General features: G+C 40.2%; 1 protein-coding gene across 7 annotated transcripts in view; it reads left to right on the top strand.

Annotated features, from left to right (window-relative positions):
- The first annotated feature begins 6,229 nt into the window (after positions 1-6,229).
- The window catches only part of nrg1 (neuregulin 1), a 117,350-nt gene continuing 105,715 nt past the window's right edge, over positions 6,230-17,864 (top strand). For all 7 annotated transcript variants that reach the window (XM_023796572.2, XM_072714839.1, XM_072714837.1 and 4 more), the window contains exon 1: positions 6,230-6,823. In XM_023796572.2, the coding sequence (XP_023652340.2) occupies positions 6,259-6,823 (565 nt within the window). In that variant the 5' untranslated portion in view covers positions 6,230-6,258. The remainder of the gene's footprint in view (positions 6,824-17,864) is intronic.

The raw sequence follows: 17,864 nt of genomic DNA, 5'->3' as shown, positions 1-17,864 counted from the left end.
ATGCAGCTGTCAAGGGGCCAACTTGCTTGCTAAGGCTGAGCTTTCATCGTTTTCGTAACTGTCCAGGATGAGGTTCATGCTGCAGAAACATGGTGGTCTGCGTCAGGGCTGATATTGGGAGTGGTCTGTGGCTCCATGGGTAAGACTGCTGTGCCTGTGTCCAGGTCACTGGTACGAATGCTGGGGTAGCAGACTGATGCCACTGTTTGGGCCCCATTTACTCCAGAGGTGCCGTATGCGGGCTGGCTCTGAGCTGTCACCCCAAAGCTTACTCTCACCTCTCTATGTGTCTGTCTCTCACAGAGAGCAAGATAAGGGAGGGAAAAAGAATTTCCCTATGAGAATCAATAAATATCACTATTCCGCATCAACTGGGGTCAGTTATGGAATAAAAGCACTAATATGAAGGACACTTACACGTCTGCATGCTGTGCATTTTGTGCTTTTGGACTTGTCATTTCATTGCTATTCCTCCGTCCTTTATGGTTCATTAACTCTCACTCCAGCCCACTGTATATATTAATGTGCTGTACAGCATCAGATCCTTGGAAGCTCAAGGGAAGCCCATCCTGTTTGATTGTACAAAAAGGAAACACCTGTTCGGTATTTTATACATATGTGCTACCTTGACAGAATGTGTGTTTTTACAGCAACTCTTTTTTTTTTCACAGCAAAGCAGCAACATTCACCAGCTATCTTCCGATTCCACCTGAATTTGATGGATAGAGTCGGGATTGTGTATAAATCAGCCGCAGTACATTCTGCACCTTTCCGAGCACGTGCTTGTAAACGGTCTGGTGTCTTCACCGCCTACGGAAGCAGTTCACATTTATTTAAAGAAAAAAAAAAGCTTTTATCAACAAAGTCCCTTTTTATTTGTATTTGATGCTGAAGCCATAATCAATAGAACAAACCCTTACTGAGAGAGGCACAGTTAATAGCAGGTTTTGCCACGCGATGGAACGCCAGCCATTAAATTACCACACTGACGCTCCCAGCTAAGCTGCGAGATAAATATCCAGGGTTTGTTTGCTGCTCTCCAGTCTGCATTCTGCTTTGGAATTTCAAGCTGGTTGGACTGTTGACAGACAGCTGCCTGGACCGTTAAGTCACACCTGCTGCACACAAGTAAAGACGGCAGCCGAGGCCTCGAGTCCGTTGGCTGCCCGCGAGCAGAGCCAGGAGTGGCCGTCTGGTCAGAGCACGATTGGCTTGAGCCATTAGCTGTACTGTGAGCTGTTATTCACTGTCGTACTTTGCCTGACTTGTATTAAATTGGAAGCCGCAGACCTCAAGAAAGGTCACAAAAGTTTAACTACTGCAACTTTACATATCTATCAGTGGTTAATGGTTCGTATAATTAAGTTAATCTTTCCTTATAAGTTCAATGTCGGGTTGATGTCTCAGTCTTGAAATGTGGGACTGTGGTCAGCTCTACACTTGAGTATAGTGTAATTTTAGTGTGGCATCCTTGCGAGGGACTGAACGACTGCCTTCTCGAAAACGAAACTCCTGTTTCTGAGATATGCTGCCTTCAAGGTACATTACTAGGCTTTAAAACTTCACCTAGAGCATACATATAACTTTTTATGGTGCATGTTAATGTCAGTGTGTCCACAGACATCACTGATATTCCCAAAAGGAGCTACGATTATATTACAGTGCATGCAAAATATGCTTGTGTGGTGTAACTAAAATATTACCTTAAAAGTAATTTTCATAAAGTAGAAAGCAGAATACAGTATCAAATGTCCGCCTCATATATAATTAAATATAAAACTCTGGTTACCTCATTTAGGCTAAGAGGTGAATAATATATATATCCCACTATCAAAGGACTGATTTTGACATGATTTTTTTTGTATACACTACAGACTCTTGCTTTCATCTTTTTGGTTATTGTTCTGCAAAACTGTCCACATGGTTTTTCATGTAAACATTGTGTGCGTTTCAATTGAAGTCCCATACGATACCCTGGTGTACTATAAAATCAGTCAGTTTGTATGTAAATATGTTATGGTACTCTGATGTAAAACACAGATGACAGTTAAAATAATGTTTCAGTGAATGGAATTAACTTACTTTTGGAATTGCTTGGGTGCTTGTTCTGCATTCTGTATTTTACATTAGACAGTTGAAGGGGGTGATTGAAGAATGTGATTGTAGTATATGTTACAAATTGCAGACACTCTGCAGTGCCAGTCAGGATGTTCCACTGTTGTTTCAAGGGCAGGATCACCTTCTGAGCGTGATGGATTATCACTGCATAGGCAGGAAAGCAGTGGGGATCCCCATCGAACTTTCTCACCCATGCAATGAAGTATGAATGAAAAATAAATGTAGCACTAAGCCTTCTTGAACCCCAGCAATGTCACCAACCTTCTACATTAAAAGAGCCTTCAACTTATAAAGAGACTGCTACCTAAATTAATAGCAAACTAGATTGTCCATTTTTTGCAATGCTTTTTGATTAGCTCTGGGGGGGAAAAAGATATTTATTGCTTGCTGTAAGATTTGGGAAAGCATTTAAGGACTGAAAAACACTCCTTTCCGAGGGAGGGAATTGATTTCTACTTGAAGTCGCTGCCTCTAAGCATTCTGTCTATATCTCTGAATGTCGGAGGTTTGTCTGAGTGCTGTATGTACAGTATGAATAAACCAGCAGTCGAGTGAGATTTCCGATGCGGAAAATGAATGAGATGGGCTGCCCTCAGAAATGCAAGTATTTACCAAAACAGTAACACTGCATCTAACAATTGGCATTCAGCAGTGGATAGTGATTGCACAATACTGATAAATACCTGATGGAGATCCAAAGATAAGCCAGAATGACTCATTGACCTCTACCTTCTTAACAAGATACTGACCTCAGAATAGTGACCTACTGGATGTTTGCAAACAGACATTTCACATACAAAGAGCTGATCTGATAGAATGGACCTGTTATGGTGATGACAGAGTGCCAACCTCAGCGATGTGCCAGGGCTCTGTCTGTAATGTCTTTTGAGACAGACGTCCACACAGCTTCCATCTACGCATGTATCCATCCATCTTCTAACCACTTACCCTGGTCGGGGTCATAGAAGAATGACACGTAATTCCCAGGCAGTTCATAGCACAAGGCCGAGAAAGAGTTTGTGGCAATAGCAAAAACATTGGGTGAATTAACTCATTTATTAAATAATACCTTTCACCACTTAATCCTCTAATGCAAGGTAGTACAACCTCAGCTTGGCACCACATCCAGCATAAAAATCTATTGTTTGGGAAATGTATTTGAAGAGAAATACGTGAGATTACTTGGTGAGCTGTGTTCTGCACGGTGGCGGCTTTGTTGCTTATCCAGACGCTAATTTTTCTAAGATTTGCCAGAAGGGATTACAGCTCATTAGCTCTATACTGTATTTCTCATATATGTGTATCAAGCAACAACCTCACAATATCTTATACTGCTCACTACCTAATTTACTCACTGCTCATTTCCAGTTCAAGAAAATCCTCAAAATCTCGTCTATGGCTGTAGATTAAAAATGTAAAAAAAATATTGGTGAACAGGGCAAGAAATATAATTAATAAACTGAGGGCCTTGCTTTGTAAACCTTAGTAATTGATCATAAAATATCAACTTTATCACTATAAACCTCTATAATCCGTTTGGGTTGTGCTTTTAATACAGCTAAGTGGAAAACAGACATTTGTCTGGACAGCTCTTCTCACTCCTGGTTATTTTTTTAGTTTGATTGACTGACAATTGACCTACTGAAATCCTGAGACTCATATATTACTGTGACCAAAGGGTACAGAAAATTGGCGGTGGGTGGTGGTGTTTTAAAGTTTAGCTAACGAAGCAGGTAAATCATTCTTACAAAATGACCATCATATGATTTTTCAGCCTGACCACAGACAAGTCATGCTAACAAATATTTTATGGTGTATTTCACAAGCTACAGTGGCGGCAGTGTAAACCAGCATCGTGGTCATTTTTAGATGTGAGAGTCATGAAACGTATGTTTCCGATGTCACGCAAAATCAATGCTAACACCTCGGTGAATGCTTAAAGCATCGAGGCTCTGTTGGAGTACGTTACGCAGTTACGGCAAGTAGCAGCTTGATGGTGAAGAGAATGTGTGTAAACCAAGCAAGATGCTATAGGTTTATGATTTACGTACAATAAGCCAGTCAAAAATATATAACAAATAAATAATAAGCGATATAAAAACTTTCAACCTAGTACATTATGTGACATTTTAGATATCAGTTTGTAATACAGCTGAAGGTCATCTGTAGAACTCTGGAAAAAGCTACTGTAATTGGAGCTCAGTGGGTATGGGATCTATGACTGCACCCGGAAGGTTGTGGATTCAAACCCCGTGATCTACAGAGTAATTATATCACTGTTGGGCCTGTGAGCAAGGCAGTTAACCCCATCTGCTCCAGAAGACCTTGCAGTCTGACCCCAAGCTTTCCTCACTTGTACATCACTTTGGACAGAAGTGTCTGCTAAGTCAAATAAATTAAATGTAAGTGAGAAAGATACAGGGTCAATGGAAAGCAGGTCTGATGCCTTGAAGGTTGGTTCACCCTCCACACATTGCCAACCTTTCTTTATGTTTCCAGGCTACATGATAAATCTTGTTCATTTTGGCAGATCTTGGCAGGCAATACTTCAAAATAGCTAAGCTTGAGTCCCCAATAACTACAAAAGGTTGAATTTTAAAGCTTTTAAAAGAACTCCCTGTATAGGTCATATACTGTAGTGTAAGCAGCCAACAAAAGCATGTAACTATGTATCATCACAGCAAAACTGTGCAAAAATGCAGTTTTTTCTCCCCTAAGTTAGTGCAGCACTTCCTCTGACGCTGGTGACGTTGCTGACGGTATTTTGAAAATCCACATCTGTGTCACACCCTAACCTGAGACGCAGATCTGGTGTGCGGAGGTCGCATATGGTACATTTTAGCCAGAAGCCTAAATGTCAATATCAATATGGAGAAGGATTTAGAACTTCTGCTTTGATGAGTATTAGAGGTTTATGTTGACGGTCAGCAATACTAAATGAACTGGAGAATGTCATCGTCCTTTCGTAATTCTGAAGTAATGTTATATTATAAAACACCCATGAAAACACGAGAACCCACTGCAGTCCTTTATAAGTGCGGATTTCTCTCCCATGTACAATACAAGATAGTGTAAGTGAATTATCACATATGAACCCTACTTTATTATTATTATTATTATTATTAATAATAATAATATTAAAGGTTTGCAGAGTTTGTAAAAGTTGGTGGATTAAAATGATTAAATGAGCTGAAATATATCTACCAATACTGGATTATTAGATTTCTTGCTACACTATATACCAATATTAAACTTACCAAATAAGTTTTCAAAAACAGAATGCAGGCCTCCGCTTATCAGGCCAGACAAAAAAGGAAGTGAATTTCATGTACTCATATCAGCCAATTACATCAGTAGGTCTATAAACAAATTTTTGACTGACGTGACTTCTGGATGTATGTCCATTTTAGGTGATTAAATTCATTATAGGTCCGCTCTGTCAATACTGTAGCTATTTCGCCTACATGCTATCCTCCTCTTTCTTTCTTTGGCGGTTTGATTGGCATGATGTAGGTTTTCCACAATGCCCCTTTTTATTTTGCTTTGATGGAGGAGGGTACATTTATAGGGAAAGATTTCCCTTTTTAAAAAACATATTAAGTCCACATTTTGCCATCGTCTATATCTATATCTTTCAAGTACACCGGTATTACAGATTTCAATAAATCAAGAAGACCCGTTAATGATTTATTTTGTTTGATGTTTTATTTATTAAATCTGGCTTTCCCTTTTGAACAGTATTTTTAGAATTTAATTAAACCGACCTCAGAGTAATATATTGGTGATTCATCTGTTCCAATGAATTATTTTCCCACACATTTATTACCTGAATAGTCACAGTAGTGCATTAATTTTACATTGCCTACTCGGGATGTAATGGCCGAGCCCAGCCAAAATTTGCGGGAGGACTTGCATGCCTCCCGTGACCGGGGAAATCCTCTAACACATGGCTTTGAGAGACTTTCCCGTACAGCAACTCCGCCCCCAGTTTAGCAGTGGCAGCAACTGCGGCTTAGGAGGGTTCACACTTGTTTTAGCCGGCACGGCTTCCCCGTCTTCGCACTTCCAGTATTTTTTTTTTATCCATTTCCACTGCTTTTGCTACATCCGAGCCCACCACGTTGCCTTGCTCCACTCACAATGCGGGCTTACCTCGTCACACTGCAGGCTTCATTCACTGTTCCCGTTTTCTGTTGGATATATGCATCCCTCTACATCTCCTTAGATGGAGCGCTTACTTGCCAGAAGCCTCCTCCTTCCCCTGTCTCTTCGGTGCAGGAGCTGGTGCATCGGTCAGGGGTTGTGATTGAGGGGAAGCTGCAGGAGGAGGGACGGGAGAACGACACCAGCGAGGAGGGGAGAGAAATCCCCATCCGGCAGCGCGACGATCCGGATCCGAACAGCAGCGAGGTGGCAAAAGCAGGAGAGCAAGTGCGGAGCGCAAATGAAATCGCAGGTCGGGAGCGGTATCAGGTCAGGGTGAGGGTCCATCAAGTTTGGCAAGTCAAAGCGGGGGGTCTGCAAAAAGATTCAGTTGTTTCCATCATTTGGAACCTGGGGGAAAATTGCTTAAAGAAAGACACCAGGTACATGTTCTTTATGGATCCTACAAATGACACTTCAGTGTTCAATGCCGTCTTCCCACCTGTCGAGACCAGAAAAAACGTGAGGATGAACGCCAGCAAACTACTTTGTCACAACTGCGGTAAGTGTCTGTGTCCATTAAACACATTTTGCAGGCAGATTTGTTGAGAGCGCTTTAGGCCTTTCGTTTTATTTACTTTGAAAAGTTGGAGCGCACCAAATTTAGCGAATATAAACGTATAATGCAACCAACGCGTTTAATGCCCGAAACCCTTTTGCAAGTTTCTCTTACGACCAGCAGTGACATTAGAATTATGCTGCAAATCTGGCGCTTACTGAGTCCTTATAAATCACATTTGCTGATCGGGGAACACCGGTGAACATCTCGTTAAGGTAAAATGTAAATATAGGATAATTAATGTGAGATCTCAACACACACACACACACACACACACACACACACACACACACACACACACACACTGCACATCCTCTCTATGCCGTCAGGATGATGGCAGCACGTTAACGGGAACTCTCCAGTATTGCTGGTGCTGAATCTGATCGGGGGGGGTGCTGTCCGCTTTTAATGGTTAAATTGCGGTGTCAAAGGCAGGTCTCCGCCCCCTTTTATTGTGTAAAAAAAAAAATAAAGCACGAACTCAATCCTGAATCCTTATAATAAGATTTTGTTCTTACATTCGTATTGTTCTCCACTGACAGCTGCACTGAGACTGCGATCATAAATGAAAAGGGCATGTGAATGACTGAAAAGTATGCTGAAAAGTTTGATTAATAATAGCTTATGGCCCAAAAAGCATAACAGTTTATTTAATAATTACGTTAATCTTTATGAGGTTTTGAGAACCAGTACCACATGTCTCAATGTGACTGCAGTTCACAGTTTCTCAGAATTCTATTAAATATATTTAGAAATTATTTGTTTACAGTTAATAACTGTGGAAATCACTTGTATACACATATTGCAAGTCATGCAAAACCAGGATAAATTCAGGTGCTTGTCAGATGCAACATTTTGACAATTGGTGACATTTTGGATGCAATTTGTATACAGTTTTATATTTATTTCCTGTGACAAACTTTGTGTGTGTGTGTGTATATATATATATATATATATATATATATATATATAATATAACATAATATAATATAATATAATATATATATATATATATAGAAATAGATATAGATATTGATAGATATAGATGTATAGATATAGATAGAAATTGAAGAAGATGGATGTAATTGCTCACTTTGCAAGCCCATGGCAGCTGAGGAAATTGAGAAAGCCACTGGCTGGCAGCTCATGCTTCAATCTCATAAAGGGCTCTAACATCCCCAGATGCTCTCCTGGCCCAGTTGTAGTAGAGTTTCTCTCACAGCTGCTCTGGCTTGTGAACTGATCGGTTTTACAGTGATTTGTTTTGGCCTTGAGTAGCATTGATTCAAACACAAGGTCAAGCGGAGTACTTCCTAAATCCGACGTAAAACGGGCCTGTGACTGGAAACGGAACAATGCTTCCTCTGCAGATGATATACGTTCAGGTAGAACCTGGCTGCTATGGATCCTGAGTTTTATTAATGCTTCAGCATTGTGCTGAATAATTATGTGAAGGATCACGTCCAAAGGTCATTTGGACGGATTTGTTGTATTGTTCACATGGAGCGTGACTGATCTGGGGGCTGGTTTTGTAGGGGTCACATTTTAAATGGTCATTGAAGAGGCGGAGAAACTTCTACATCCAAGGTGCGAAGTCTGAAAACATTCCAGGGTCCCACACAGTCGTATTGTTTCATATTCCTGCTTTGGGATTCATGAAATACAATACAGTAGAGAAACCATATGACTTAGTCCTTCTTACTTATCTTATTCAGCACAATTGCATCCAGCGTGGGTGTGAACCTCATTGATGTTAAAATATATAAATATTAATATTAACTTTTTGTCCAAATGATCTGTAAAAACCTTATAAAGCAGTACTAAATCAAAGCAAACTTCTTCCACAAATGTTCAGCATTAATTTCAAATGTAGACTTTTGCCATATAGTACATTCCATAATCCCAAACACAAAAGGATCACTTGATATTCACAGTAATCTGTACCATTCTTCAGTTACCAGTACCAACCACTGACATTTTGCCTGCCTTAATCGGTTGTTAATTGGACAGCTTGCCTGCTTGTTGTGGTTTGTAATGATGATGAACACCTTTTGGCCAACAAAACCTGAGATGCCTTCCTTCATTTTTTTACCACATGGTTGGCAGCACATTGCATTGATAAATGGAAATGACAGGCTATTAGATATTAATGTACCCATCAACAACGAAATGAAAGAATATATCTAGACCTTCATGTCGGTGTGGCTAGATGTGGTTATCATAATTATGATGATGATGCGGTTAGAGCATTTGGTGTGTGTAAAGGTGAGTGTGTGCCTGCGATGGACTGGCGTCGTCTCCACTGTGATCCCCTGTCCTCAGCTTCCTTAAGATTGCTGGTTCGAATCCCCAACCAGCAAGGCACCACTGAGGTTCCCTGAACAAGGTACCGCCCCCAAGCACTGCTCCCCGGGCATTGAATTAGCTGCCAACCCTGCTATGTCACATATGGGTTAAATGCAAAGGACACATTTCGTTGTTGTGCACTGTGTGCTGTGGTGTGTCAACAATGACCACTGATCACCTAATTCTAAATTCATGGAATAAGCCCCAGGCTCCCTGCGCTCTGGGACTAGGTAAGTGACTGGAAGATGTATGCAGAACAAGTGTTGCTTTAAATATCCAAAAGTGTTGAATATTTTGTACCAAAACACTGGTTACAGTCAGACAGTCGATGTTGTACAGGACACCTGAAGAGCTAATGGTACCTTCCTGGGTCTGCCAGTGTTCCTTCTTTATGCAATTATCATCTGATCCACTGGTGTCCCTGTTGGTGTGCCTGTCAGTGTCATTGTCACAGCAGTGCAGGATTATCTGCATGGCCTTTATCCTTAGCAGCATTATTATATTTCTCCGTATGTAAATGTGATTCGTTTCACCTAACAGCTGCCCCCGGACACAGATATAAATCATTGCTAATTTTTTTAGCATTTTATATTTTTCTCCTTGAAGACTTTTCTCCAGGAGATGCTATAAAGTATGAGCCATATGGCCAAGTGGTCATCTTACGTTCATGTTCTCCACTGACAGAAACCATAAAGCTATGCCAGATATACCTCAGCAGGTACATGAAGGTCCAGGTGGTATTATCAAAGCTTAGACAGTTCATAAGATTTAGTGTCGCTGACTTTGGTCCGTGGCTAAATTTGTTTGCACAGTGTCCTCAAGGGGACTGACTTCACAGCTGTTCTGTACTTCAGAAAACAATTTATGCTGCAGGGCTAGAGGTAGTTGTGTGCATAATAAAACAGAGATGATCAAACAGTGGCTTCATTTTCTACTTGCATGTCAGTGTTTTATTCTTAATTGACATGGTGGTTTAAAATAAAATGACTTTTCGACCATACCTGGACAATTTCAGGTTTGTTTATTTTCTTTTTGTTCATCAGTGCACAGGATACATTTCTAGCGCCATCCAGCCAGCGTGAAACACAAAGGAAAGAGGTACAAAACACGGTAGTAACTGCACAAGCTCACTTGCATGAACCAAATATAAAATATAGAAGAAATGACTAAAACAGAAAATGTGGCTGAAGTTAAACTAAATAAATTGAACTAGAATTAACGCATTTCCATTTCCTCTCACTAGTTTTACCTTCAGTCTTTATAAATCAGTGTTTTCCAAAAGTGTTACCACAGAATCCTTGATTCGTATTTAAAAGAAATCATACTTGTGTGTACACACCACTGTGTAAAGTAAAGATTTTAGGGCAAAACCTGGTGAAGCCTGCTCAGGTGCTGCTGTGCCGGAGAATGTCAGTGTGCTTAACAGCAACCAAGACAATACCTTGCAAGTGTACCTGAGCAGACAGAAGCCAATGTTAAACAAGCGTGTACAGTTACACAGAACGCTTGCATAATAAAGGAGTGGAAGTAATTGTTTCTTTACTTTCACAAAAATACCATTTATCGTTGCACAATGGCAATTACACCGATGGATTTTTCGGGGCCCTTTGGTTCCCGGGGGAGCAATGAGTTTTGATCATTCTGACAGTCTGATCATTTTAGTCCATTTGACTAAGTAGAGGTTATTGATTTATAATATACACTGGGGTATGTTTAATCCCACTGTTTAAGAATATAGTTGTAGTAGGACACTATATAAGTAAAATGTATAAATAAAACAAATAAATAAAATGCGCAATGTAATAAGGCCCTTAAAATATATTGCTCTTAATAGATTTTTTTTAATGTTTGATCAAAAAGGAAAATTTATGAGTTCATTCATGACTTATGTGTACACCATTTTATCCATCTATCCTCTTACATTACCATATCCTCCTGAGACCCAAGGAAAAAAGTGTCCTTCAATTGTAGGTTATTTGTCTTTAGAGGAATTAAGACATCTTACAGTTTAGATTTTTTCAAATTTATTTTTATTTTAAATTTCACAGCATGTCCTCTTTAGTGTACAGCAGGAATAAATATGTTTCTTTACATCAATGAAAAGATAGATGCAAAAACAAAATGTCCACTACAATGGACATAAATGAATGGGTGGGGTCTCAGGAGGATATACCCTCTAATTTGAGTTTGGTGTTTTATAACCTGTCCTGGAAGGCATATGGTGACAAGCAGGGCATATGGACCAACAGACTATTTTATTGTTCTTACATTCACTCGCTAAAGGTCATTTAGTGTGACCAAATTATCTGAGCAGCTTTTCTCTGGAACTGTTGGAGAAAAATGAAAAAGCTAAAGGAAAATCCCACGTGAGAACATGCAGAACATGGAAAATGTGCAAGGTGACCTGCTGATCCACAACGGAATATCTGTATGTTTTTCTGTATGTTTGAGGAGGGGAGGTAGATGGCAGAGGAATTTGTGAACTTGGAAAAAACAGCGTCTCACTCGCTTTGATTGGGATGATTAGTTTAGGAGAAATACGGGCAGCTGAGGTTTCTGAGGGGAACCTTTGGGACATATTGGGCAATAACAGGGCCAAATTGGGTGGTGAGAGAGTACACAGCCTAGCAGTGCATGACTGACAGTGGAAGAGTGATTAATGATGTGAAGCACTACAGAGATGTTTGCAAGGTGAAAATGGAGAAGTCCCTCATTGAATAAAAGCATGGTCGTCGTGCTCTGATCTTTAAAGATGAATAGTTTCACATTGAAATCAATCACACGGTTTTTGCTCAAGTCTTGGAGAGGTCTTACTAATGCTGTCCGGTCAGCTAATGATGTCCTACCAGATTTTCCTTTACTTTGCAGTCTGAGAAGCATTTTGAGGACCATAAGTGCATGGTGGTCTCGCTGCAGCAGGTGCAGGTCCTGGTGAATCTCTTAAATACTCTTCAGATTCTTTGTGTGTATCCATTTGTCTCGCTGGAATCTGTGAACCTTCCGAGATACACGTTTTGTTAGACCCAAATCATATTTGCGAATTTACTGCTGAGTTTCTGTTGGTACCAGTGCTGGATATTCTTTGGGGGCGATGAATGCATGTATGAATTTTTTCAGAACACCTAATGGTCTCTATTATAGAGGTAGAAATAAAACAACATCGTGTACAGGCCTTATGGTATAGCCTGTCATCTGCCTGCGATTCCCCAAATAACACGGTAAATATGTAATTGCTGTAGCACCGGTCTGCTATTAAAGAGAGACGATTAATAGATTAATTTATAAATGTGACTAAGTCAAATGTAATATGTTTGTCATTATAAACATCCGATCACTCAAAATACGTGGAATTTACAATATATTCCTGCTACTAAACAGTGTGAAATGTAATTAAACAGAATATTTAGGGTTTGAATTTTAAGCCCTTGTTATACAGTTAGTGCCGTTGACCAATTCTCATTAGCTCCTACGGTATTTCAGACGATTTGCCTTCTTAATTCTTCTCTAAAGTGTTTCATTGTACTTGGTTGTTCCTGCTTACATTGGAATTTCAAGCTGACTATGATATTATTAACAGGCTATAGTTTTCTAATCCTGTGTTTTCCAGTCATTACCCAGCACATTCAGTTTATATAGTATAGTTTTATCAAAGAACATGCTTTAAGTTTGACACCCATCCACCCTTTTGAGTTATGCATTCAAAAAAGTGAACATGAAATGTTTCTCTGTTACTGTATCTTCGTGGTTACTGGGGTGGTATCATGAAGAAAGATATTCAGTGAACCTTCATTTTATAAGGTTGATGTGATGACAGCACAATTTAAATTTTGGCAATCAAGTTTGGCATAATGACAATCTGAAAAAGTAAACAACATATATAAGTATTAAGTTTCTAAACAAAGGTCTCTGCACTGAGACAACCACCACGAATAACCTGATATTCTGTGTACTTGGTATATATAAGTAACAAGGAAATCCACTCTATATCAGGGGTGCAAATGTGGATAAGGGGTGCAAAATTTAATGAAGGGGAAAAATTATACTGTAGATACAAAAATTTTAAAACTGTAGCATAATAACATTCTCCCTCGGTAATAATTCACAACACAGTAAATGTAACAATGGGTGTGATAATTGCTGTTGGATACTGCGCCCCTAGCAATGCTGACTCATTGTCCCGACAGTGGATCACACAGGTGCTTTAGGTTAAAGGAATTAGGTGTTAGTTGAAGACCCAGTCCAGAAAGTATGATGCCAACCCATTGATTCTTTTACTTCAGAGGTAGCTCTTTTTATTACTTACTGTACCAAAAGGTCACACTACACAGGATTCATCTCCAAAATATGAGTAACATGCAACAATTTTATACTCATTTTATAGTGTTTTATCTTGAACTTGTTTTGTAATAATTGTGGAGGGTATGATTTTTTTCCAATTGGGGGGGGGGGGGGGGATGATTATGAGATTACTGTTGACACACAGCTCATTGTCATACTATTGACCTACAACCATCATAAATGTCTTACCTGCAGCGGTCTTTCTGTTCTTATTTAGCACACATGTGCTGTTTTAAGGATTATATTCAGACAGTTATATTAAACCAATAATAAGCTTTGCTGTAAGAGCCAAATATTTTTGACCTAAATTCACATGTGCCTCACACCTTCTGGGTGGTAGGACTGAAATAGTGAGAAAATGGATAGAAAGGACTGATAAGCCGCTGCTGTTAAAGAAGTTCAGAGTGACTTCCCCTGACCTTGAAGTGACAGTACACCGCAAAATTATAATTCAATTAATTACATTTCTGCCAGTTAAAATGTGCTTCTTCGCGTGAATGGTGATTCATCACGGGCTGTCTGTAAGTGTGGGTGCTCTGTGATGGATCAGCGTGCCCTGGCACATGCTGTAGGCCTCACAGGATAAGATCCGGATTGCAGCATCCATAATTCATTAGGTAAGCAGCTATTGAGAATGCCGGAATTGATGGACACCTCTTTCTGACTGTGTGTCCAAAGCTTCAAGTGCAGCATGCTCCGTTATACTGGCTTGTCATTCTTGGTCTCAGGTGTGCAATAAATTCATAGAAACATGGCAGCTGATATCTGACTGTTTAAAAACGCTTACAAACGTTTACACAATGGCTGTCAATGCAGTAAGAGTGAGAATCATAGAAATAAAAACAGTCCAAATACTGAACTCCCAGGCATATTTTGAGCTGATTTCATAGGAGCTTAAAGTAATATTTGTGCACACATGACCTTTCAATTACATTGAAGTATATATTTTTCTGCAGTATGACTTGGCACTGTAGCATTTTTTGACAACAATGTTCAGCTTTTGGTGTGTACATATTTTCTTGTCATGCTTTATATTGGGGTGAAATAACTGCCTTTTTCTCTTTGGAATCTTCTTGCAAGTGGGTGTTTCTTACTCAAATTTTTAATCTGTTTTTGGTGAATGGGACATTTTTTACCTTGTTAGCTTTAATCTTTTTGTGCCATGCATCCCAGTCAGAAAGGACTGATATTGCTTGGATTAAAAAAAAATCATTGTGATATGTTCAAAATAAGAATTGAATGTTAATGATTTTTGGATACTTGTCGTTGCTTCAAAGATAAAATGTCCCTGAAATTTTTTAATTACACCTCACTGATGGCAGCTTAATGTGAAGAGCTCTGATAAAGCAGCCAGGAAGGTTTCTGCAGAAACAGGTATTGACAAAGAGACCAATTGTCCATCCATCCATCCATTCAGTCATATTCTAACCACTTTTCCCATTATTTTTATTTAAAAGAGACGTGTGTCTGTAACGCATGGAATGCAAAGTGTGGTGCAACTTTTTTATTTTCAAGTGAGCCGTCTCAGTTTTTAAGATTTTTTTTCCTGGAAGTGTGTTAATCAGCAAACAATAGTGGTTGTTGGCAGACCTTAACAGACTGTACGTATGCTAAAAAAAAAATACCGGTCTGTACATGCAGAGATGTAGACCATTTATTAATTGTTAATGAATGCATATTGGAAACATTTTCACCTTTGAGACTAGATTTAGATTTTTTGCATATATTGCGAAGCGTATGAAGAGTTTGGCTTTACACATGGGGCAGGGATATTAATGTAAGAGCCAGTGTGCATGCTGGGATCATTAGATAGCTCAGCTCCATGCAGCCATTAAACATAGAAGACAGAAACAGGACATGAGCATTGCCGTAATAGTTTTTCAGCCTCGTGTGCCGAGCAGAAGCATTTTAACGTGAGCTGTGCTTTTCTGCACCCAGACCCCAGAAGTCCCGTTGACTGTGATCAGACCCTGTAGTTATTGAGCTGGCCGTTATTTTTTTCATGAATCCTGAGCACTTAGTGGTTAGCACTCTTGCCTCACACCTCCGGGACCAAGGTTTGAGCCCCCGCCCTGGCTCCATGACTGCGGAGTGTGCATATTCTCCCCGTGGGGTTTCCTCCAGGTACTCTGGTCCCCCCCCACCACCAGTCCAAAAACATGCTGAGGCTGACTGGAGTTGCCAAATTACTTGTATGAGTGAGTGTGGTGGGTTGATGCCCCATCCTGGGTTGTTCCCTGCCTTGTGCCTGTAGCTTCCAGGATAGAGTCTGGACCCCCTTCAGCCCTGAATACGGTAAGTGGTTACTGACGATGGATGGATATCAACTGTTCAAGTAAGGTGTTTCCACTCAGAGATATTGGCAGAAATAATATTGAACATGTCTATATCAGTTGGGCTGGTGTAGTGGTTGGCACTGTTGCCTCAGCTCGCTGGGACTGAGGTCCGCATCTCTGTCTAGGCTCTACATGTGTGGAGTTTGAGTGTTCCTCCCATAGGTGTTCTCTCCACAATCCAAAAATATACTATGGCAAGCTGGTGAGTTGTTGGTAGCTGTGAATGGTGTGCATACCCTGCGATGGGTTGCTGCTCCATCCTGGGTCATTATGTGCCTTGCACCCATAGCTTTTGGGATAGGCTCCAGACCCCTTCAACCATGCGCAGGACACTTGGGCATAGAAAATGGATAGATGGCTGGGTCATTTTAATATTAGTTATTATATACTTATTTAATAAGAGCTGTTTATCAGTTTCAGCCTTTGGTTTAAGTCTGTGTACTGAAATATTATTTTGAGTGGGAAGCCCAGGGCAGACCAGTGAAGTTAATCAGTGGCTGTTTCACTGGCTTAATTAAATGGAATGACAAGTCAGTGATCCTCGCCACGTTGTCTCTCAAATGGCAGCCTGGGCCAGCAATGGCGTTTCACTGGCCGTAAAAGCAGTGTGTTACTTCTGCTCATGGGCGTCGTTAGGTCTGATTTCTCTGGGCTACAGCCCCGAACATTTTAAGCCCCAATGCAAATCAAAAAGACAAAAAAGTCAAGCCTTAGGTAAACTTGACATAGTCCCCGATTTTTTTTTCAATATCTGGAAAGGCCCCTGCTTCTGCTGACTAATGGGTGTGTGGTAAACCGTGAATGGGATCTGCAGCTGCTTTCAGACGGACATTAGTTTCTTCAGCATTAGTTCAAATACAAGAACTCGTGGCCATACTGTAGGTGGAAATTAGCGGGAGAACATTTCAAACTGGATTTAAGGAAGCACTTCTTTACACAGCGTGTAGTCAGAGTATGGAATAGTCTTCCTGATAGCGTAGTGCAAGCTGAATCCTTGGGTTCCTTTAAATCAGAGCTAGATAAGATTTTAACAACTCTGAGCTATTAGTTACTGTAAGTTCTCCCCAAGCGAGCTCGATGGGCCGAAGGGCTTCCTCTCGTTTGTATAGTTCTTATGTTCTTATGACAAAACCTTGGAAATTCAGAGCTATCGATGCTTTTGTGACTGAAATTAAAACTAGCAGTATTAATCTAGGACATACTGTGTACATCAACTTTGATTTCATATTTCATTATCTTTCCGGGCACTTTTGGAACTCTGCTGATTTAAAGCACGAGATAATTTACACCTATGTAGAATCTGACAGGGAGGGGCAGTGTGTGCTTAAATCCAGGGTAGTAGCACATAATCAAGTTTAGAACCACACACTTCGGTGGATTCCGCACACGCGCGGAGCAACTGACCAGGAATTCGGGACATTCCGGGGTGCAGCAGAGGTTCCACATTATAGCTGTCAAGTCTCCCGTTTTGGCCGGGAAACTACCGTATTTTACCCCTCCTTCCCGCCGTCCTCCCGTATTAGTATTTTCCTGTAAATCTCACGTATTATAATATCTTTTTTTTTTTTTTTTAATTCCTCTGCCTCTCCAAACTGAACTGTCAGTAGCCTCGCGAAAACTGCCACCTGCAGTAGTCTGCAGGTCATTTGAGCAAGGTTGCAGGTTAAAATGGCAATGCTGTGTGCCAAAAACAACGTTACTTTCACCTTCTGTGACGACTTCAACAAGGATACAAAGTCTGCAACAAATCTGTATAATAAGTCATTACTGAATGCCAGAGAGCCACATGAGTGAACATGAGAAATTAAAAGAAAATGTGTAATGAAAATAAAATGTAAATGACAAGTGGTTATTTTAGATTTCTTGTACACCTGTTTTAAAATGTAAGGGATACTGGAGCTTGGTTGGGGTGGTGGGATGGCTCGCGGTGGGTGCCGGAAAATTTCCCTTATTTTCAAATCCAA

This window comes from Paramormyrops kingsleyae, chromosome 7 (assembly GCF_048594095.1).
Source record: "Paramormyrops kingsleyae isolate MSU_618 chromosome 7, PKINGS_0.4, whole genome shotgun sequence".
Classification (NCBI taxonomy): domain Eukaryota; kingdom Metazoa; phylum Chordata; class Actinopteri; order Osteoglossiformes; family Mormyridae; genus Paramormyrops; species Paramormyrops kingsleyae.
Note: the sequence above shows the minus strand (reverse complement) of the source record. Positions and strands in the feature narration are given on the sequence as shown.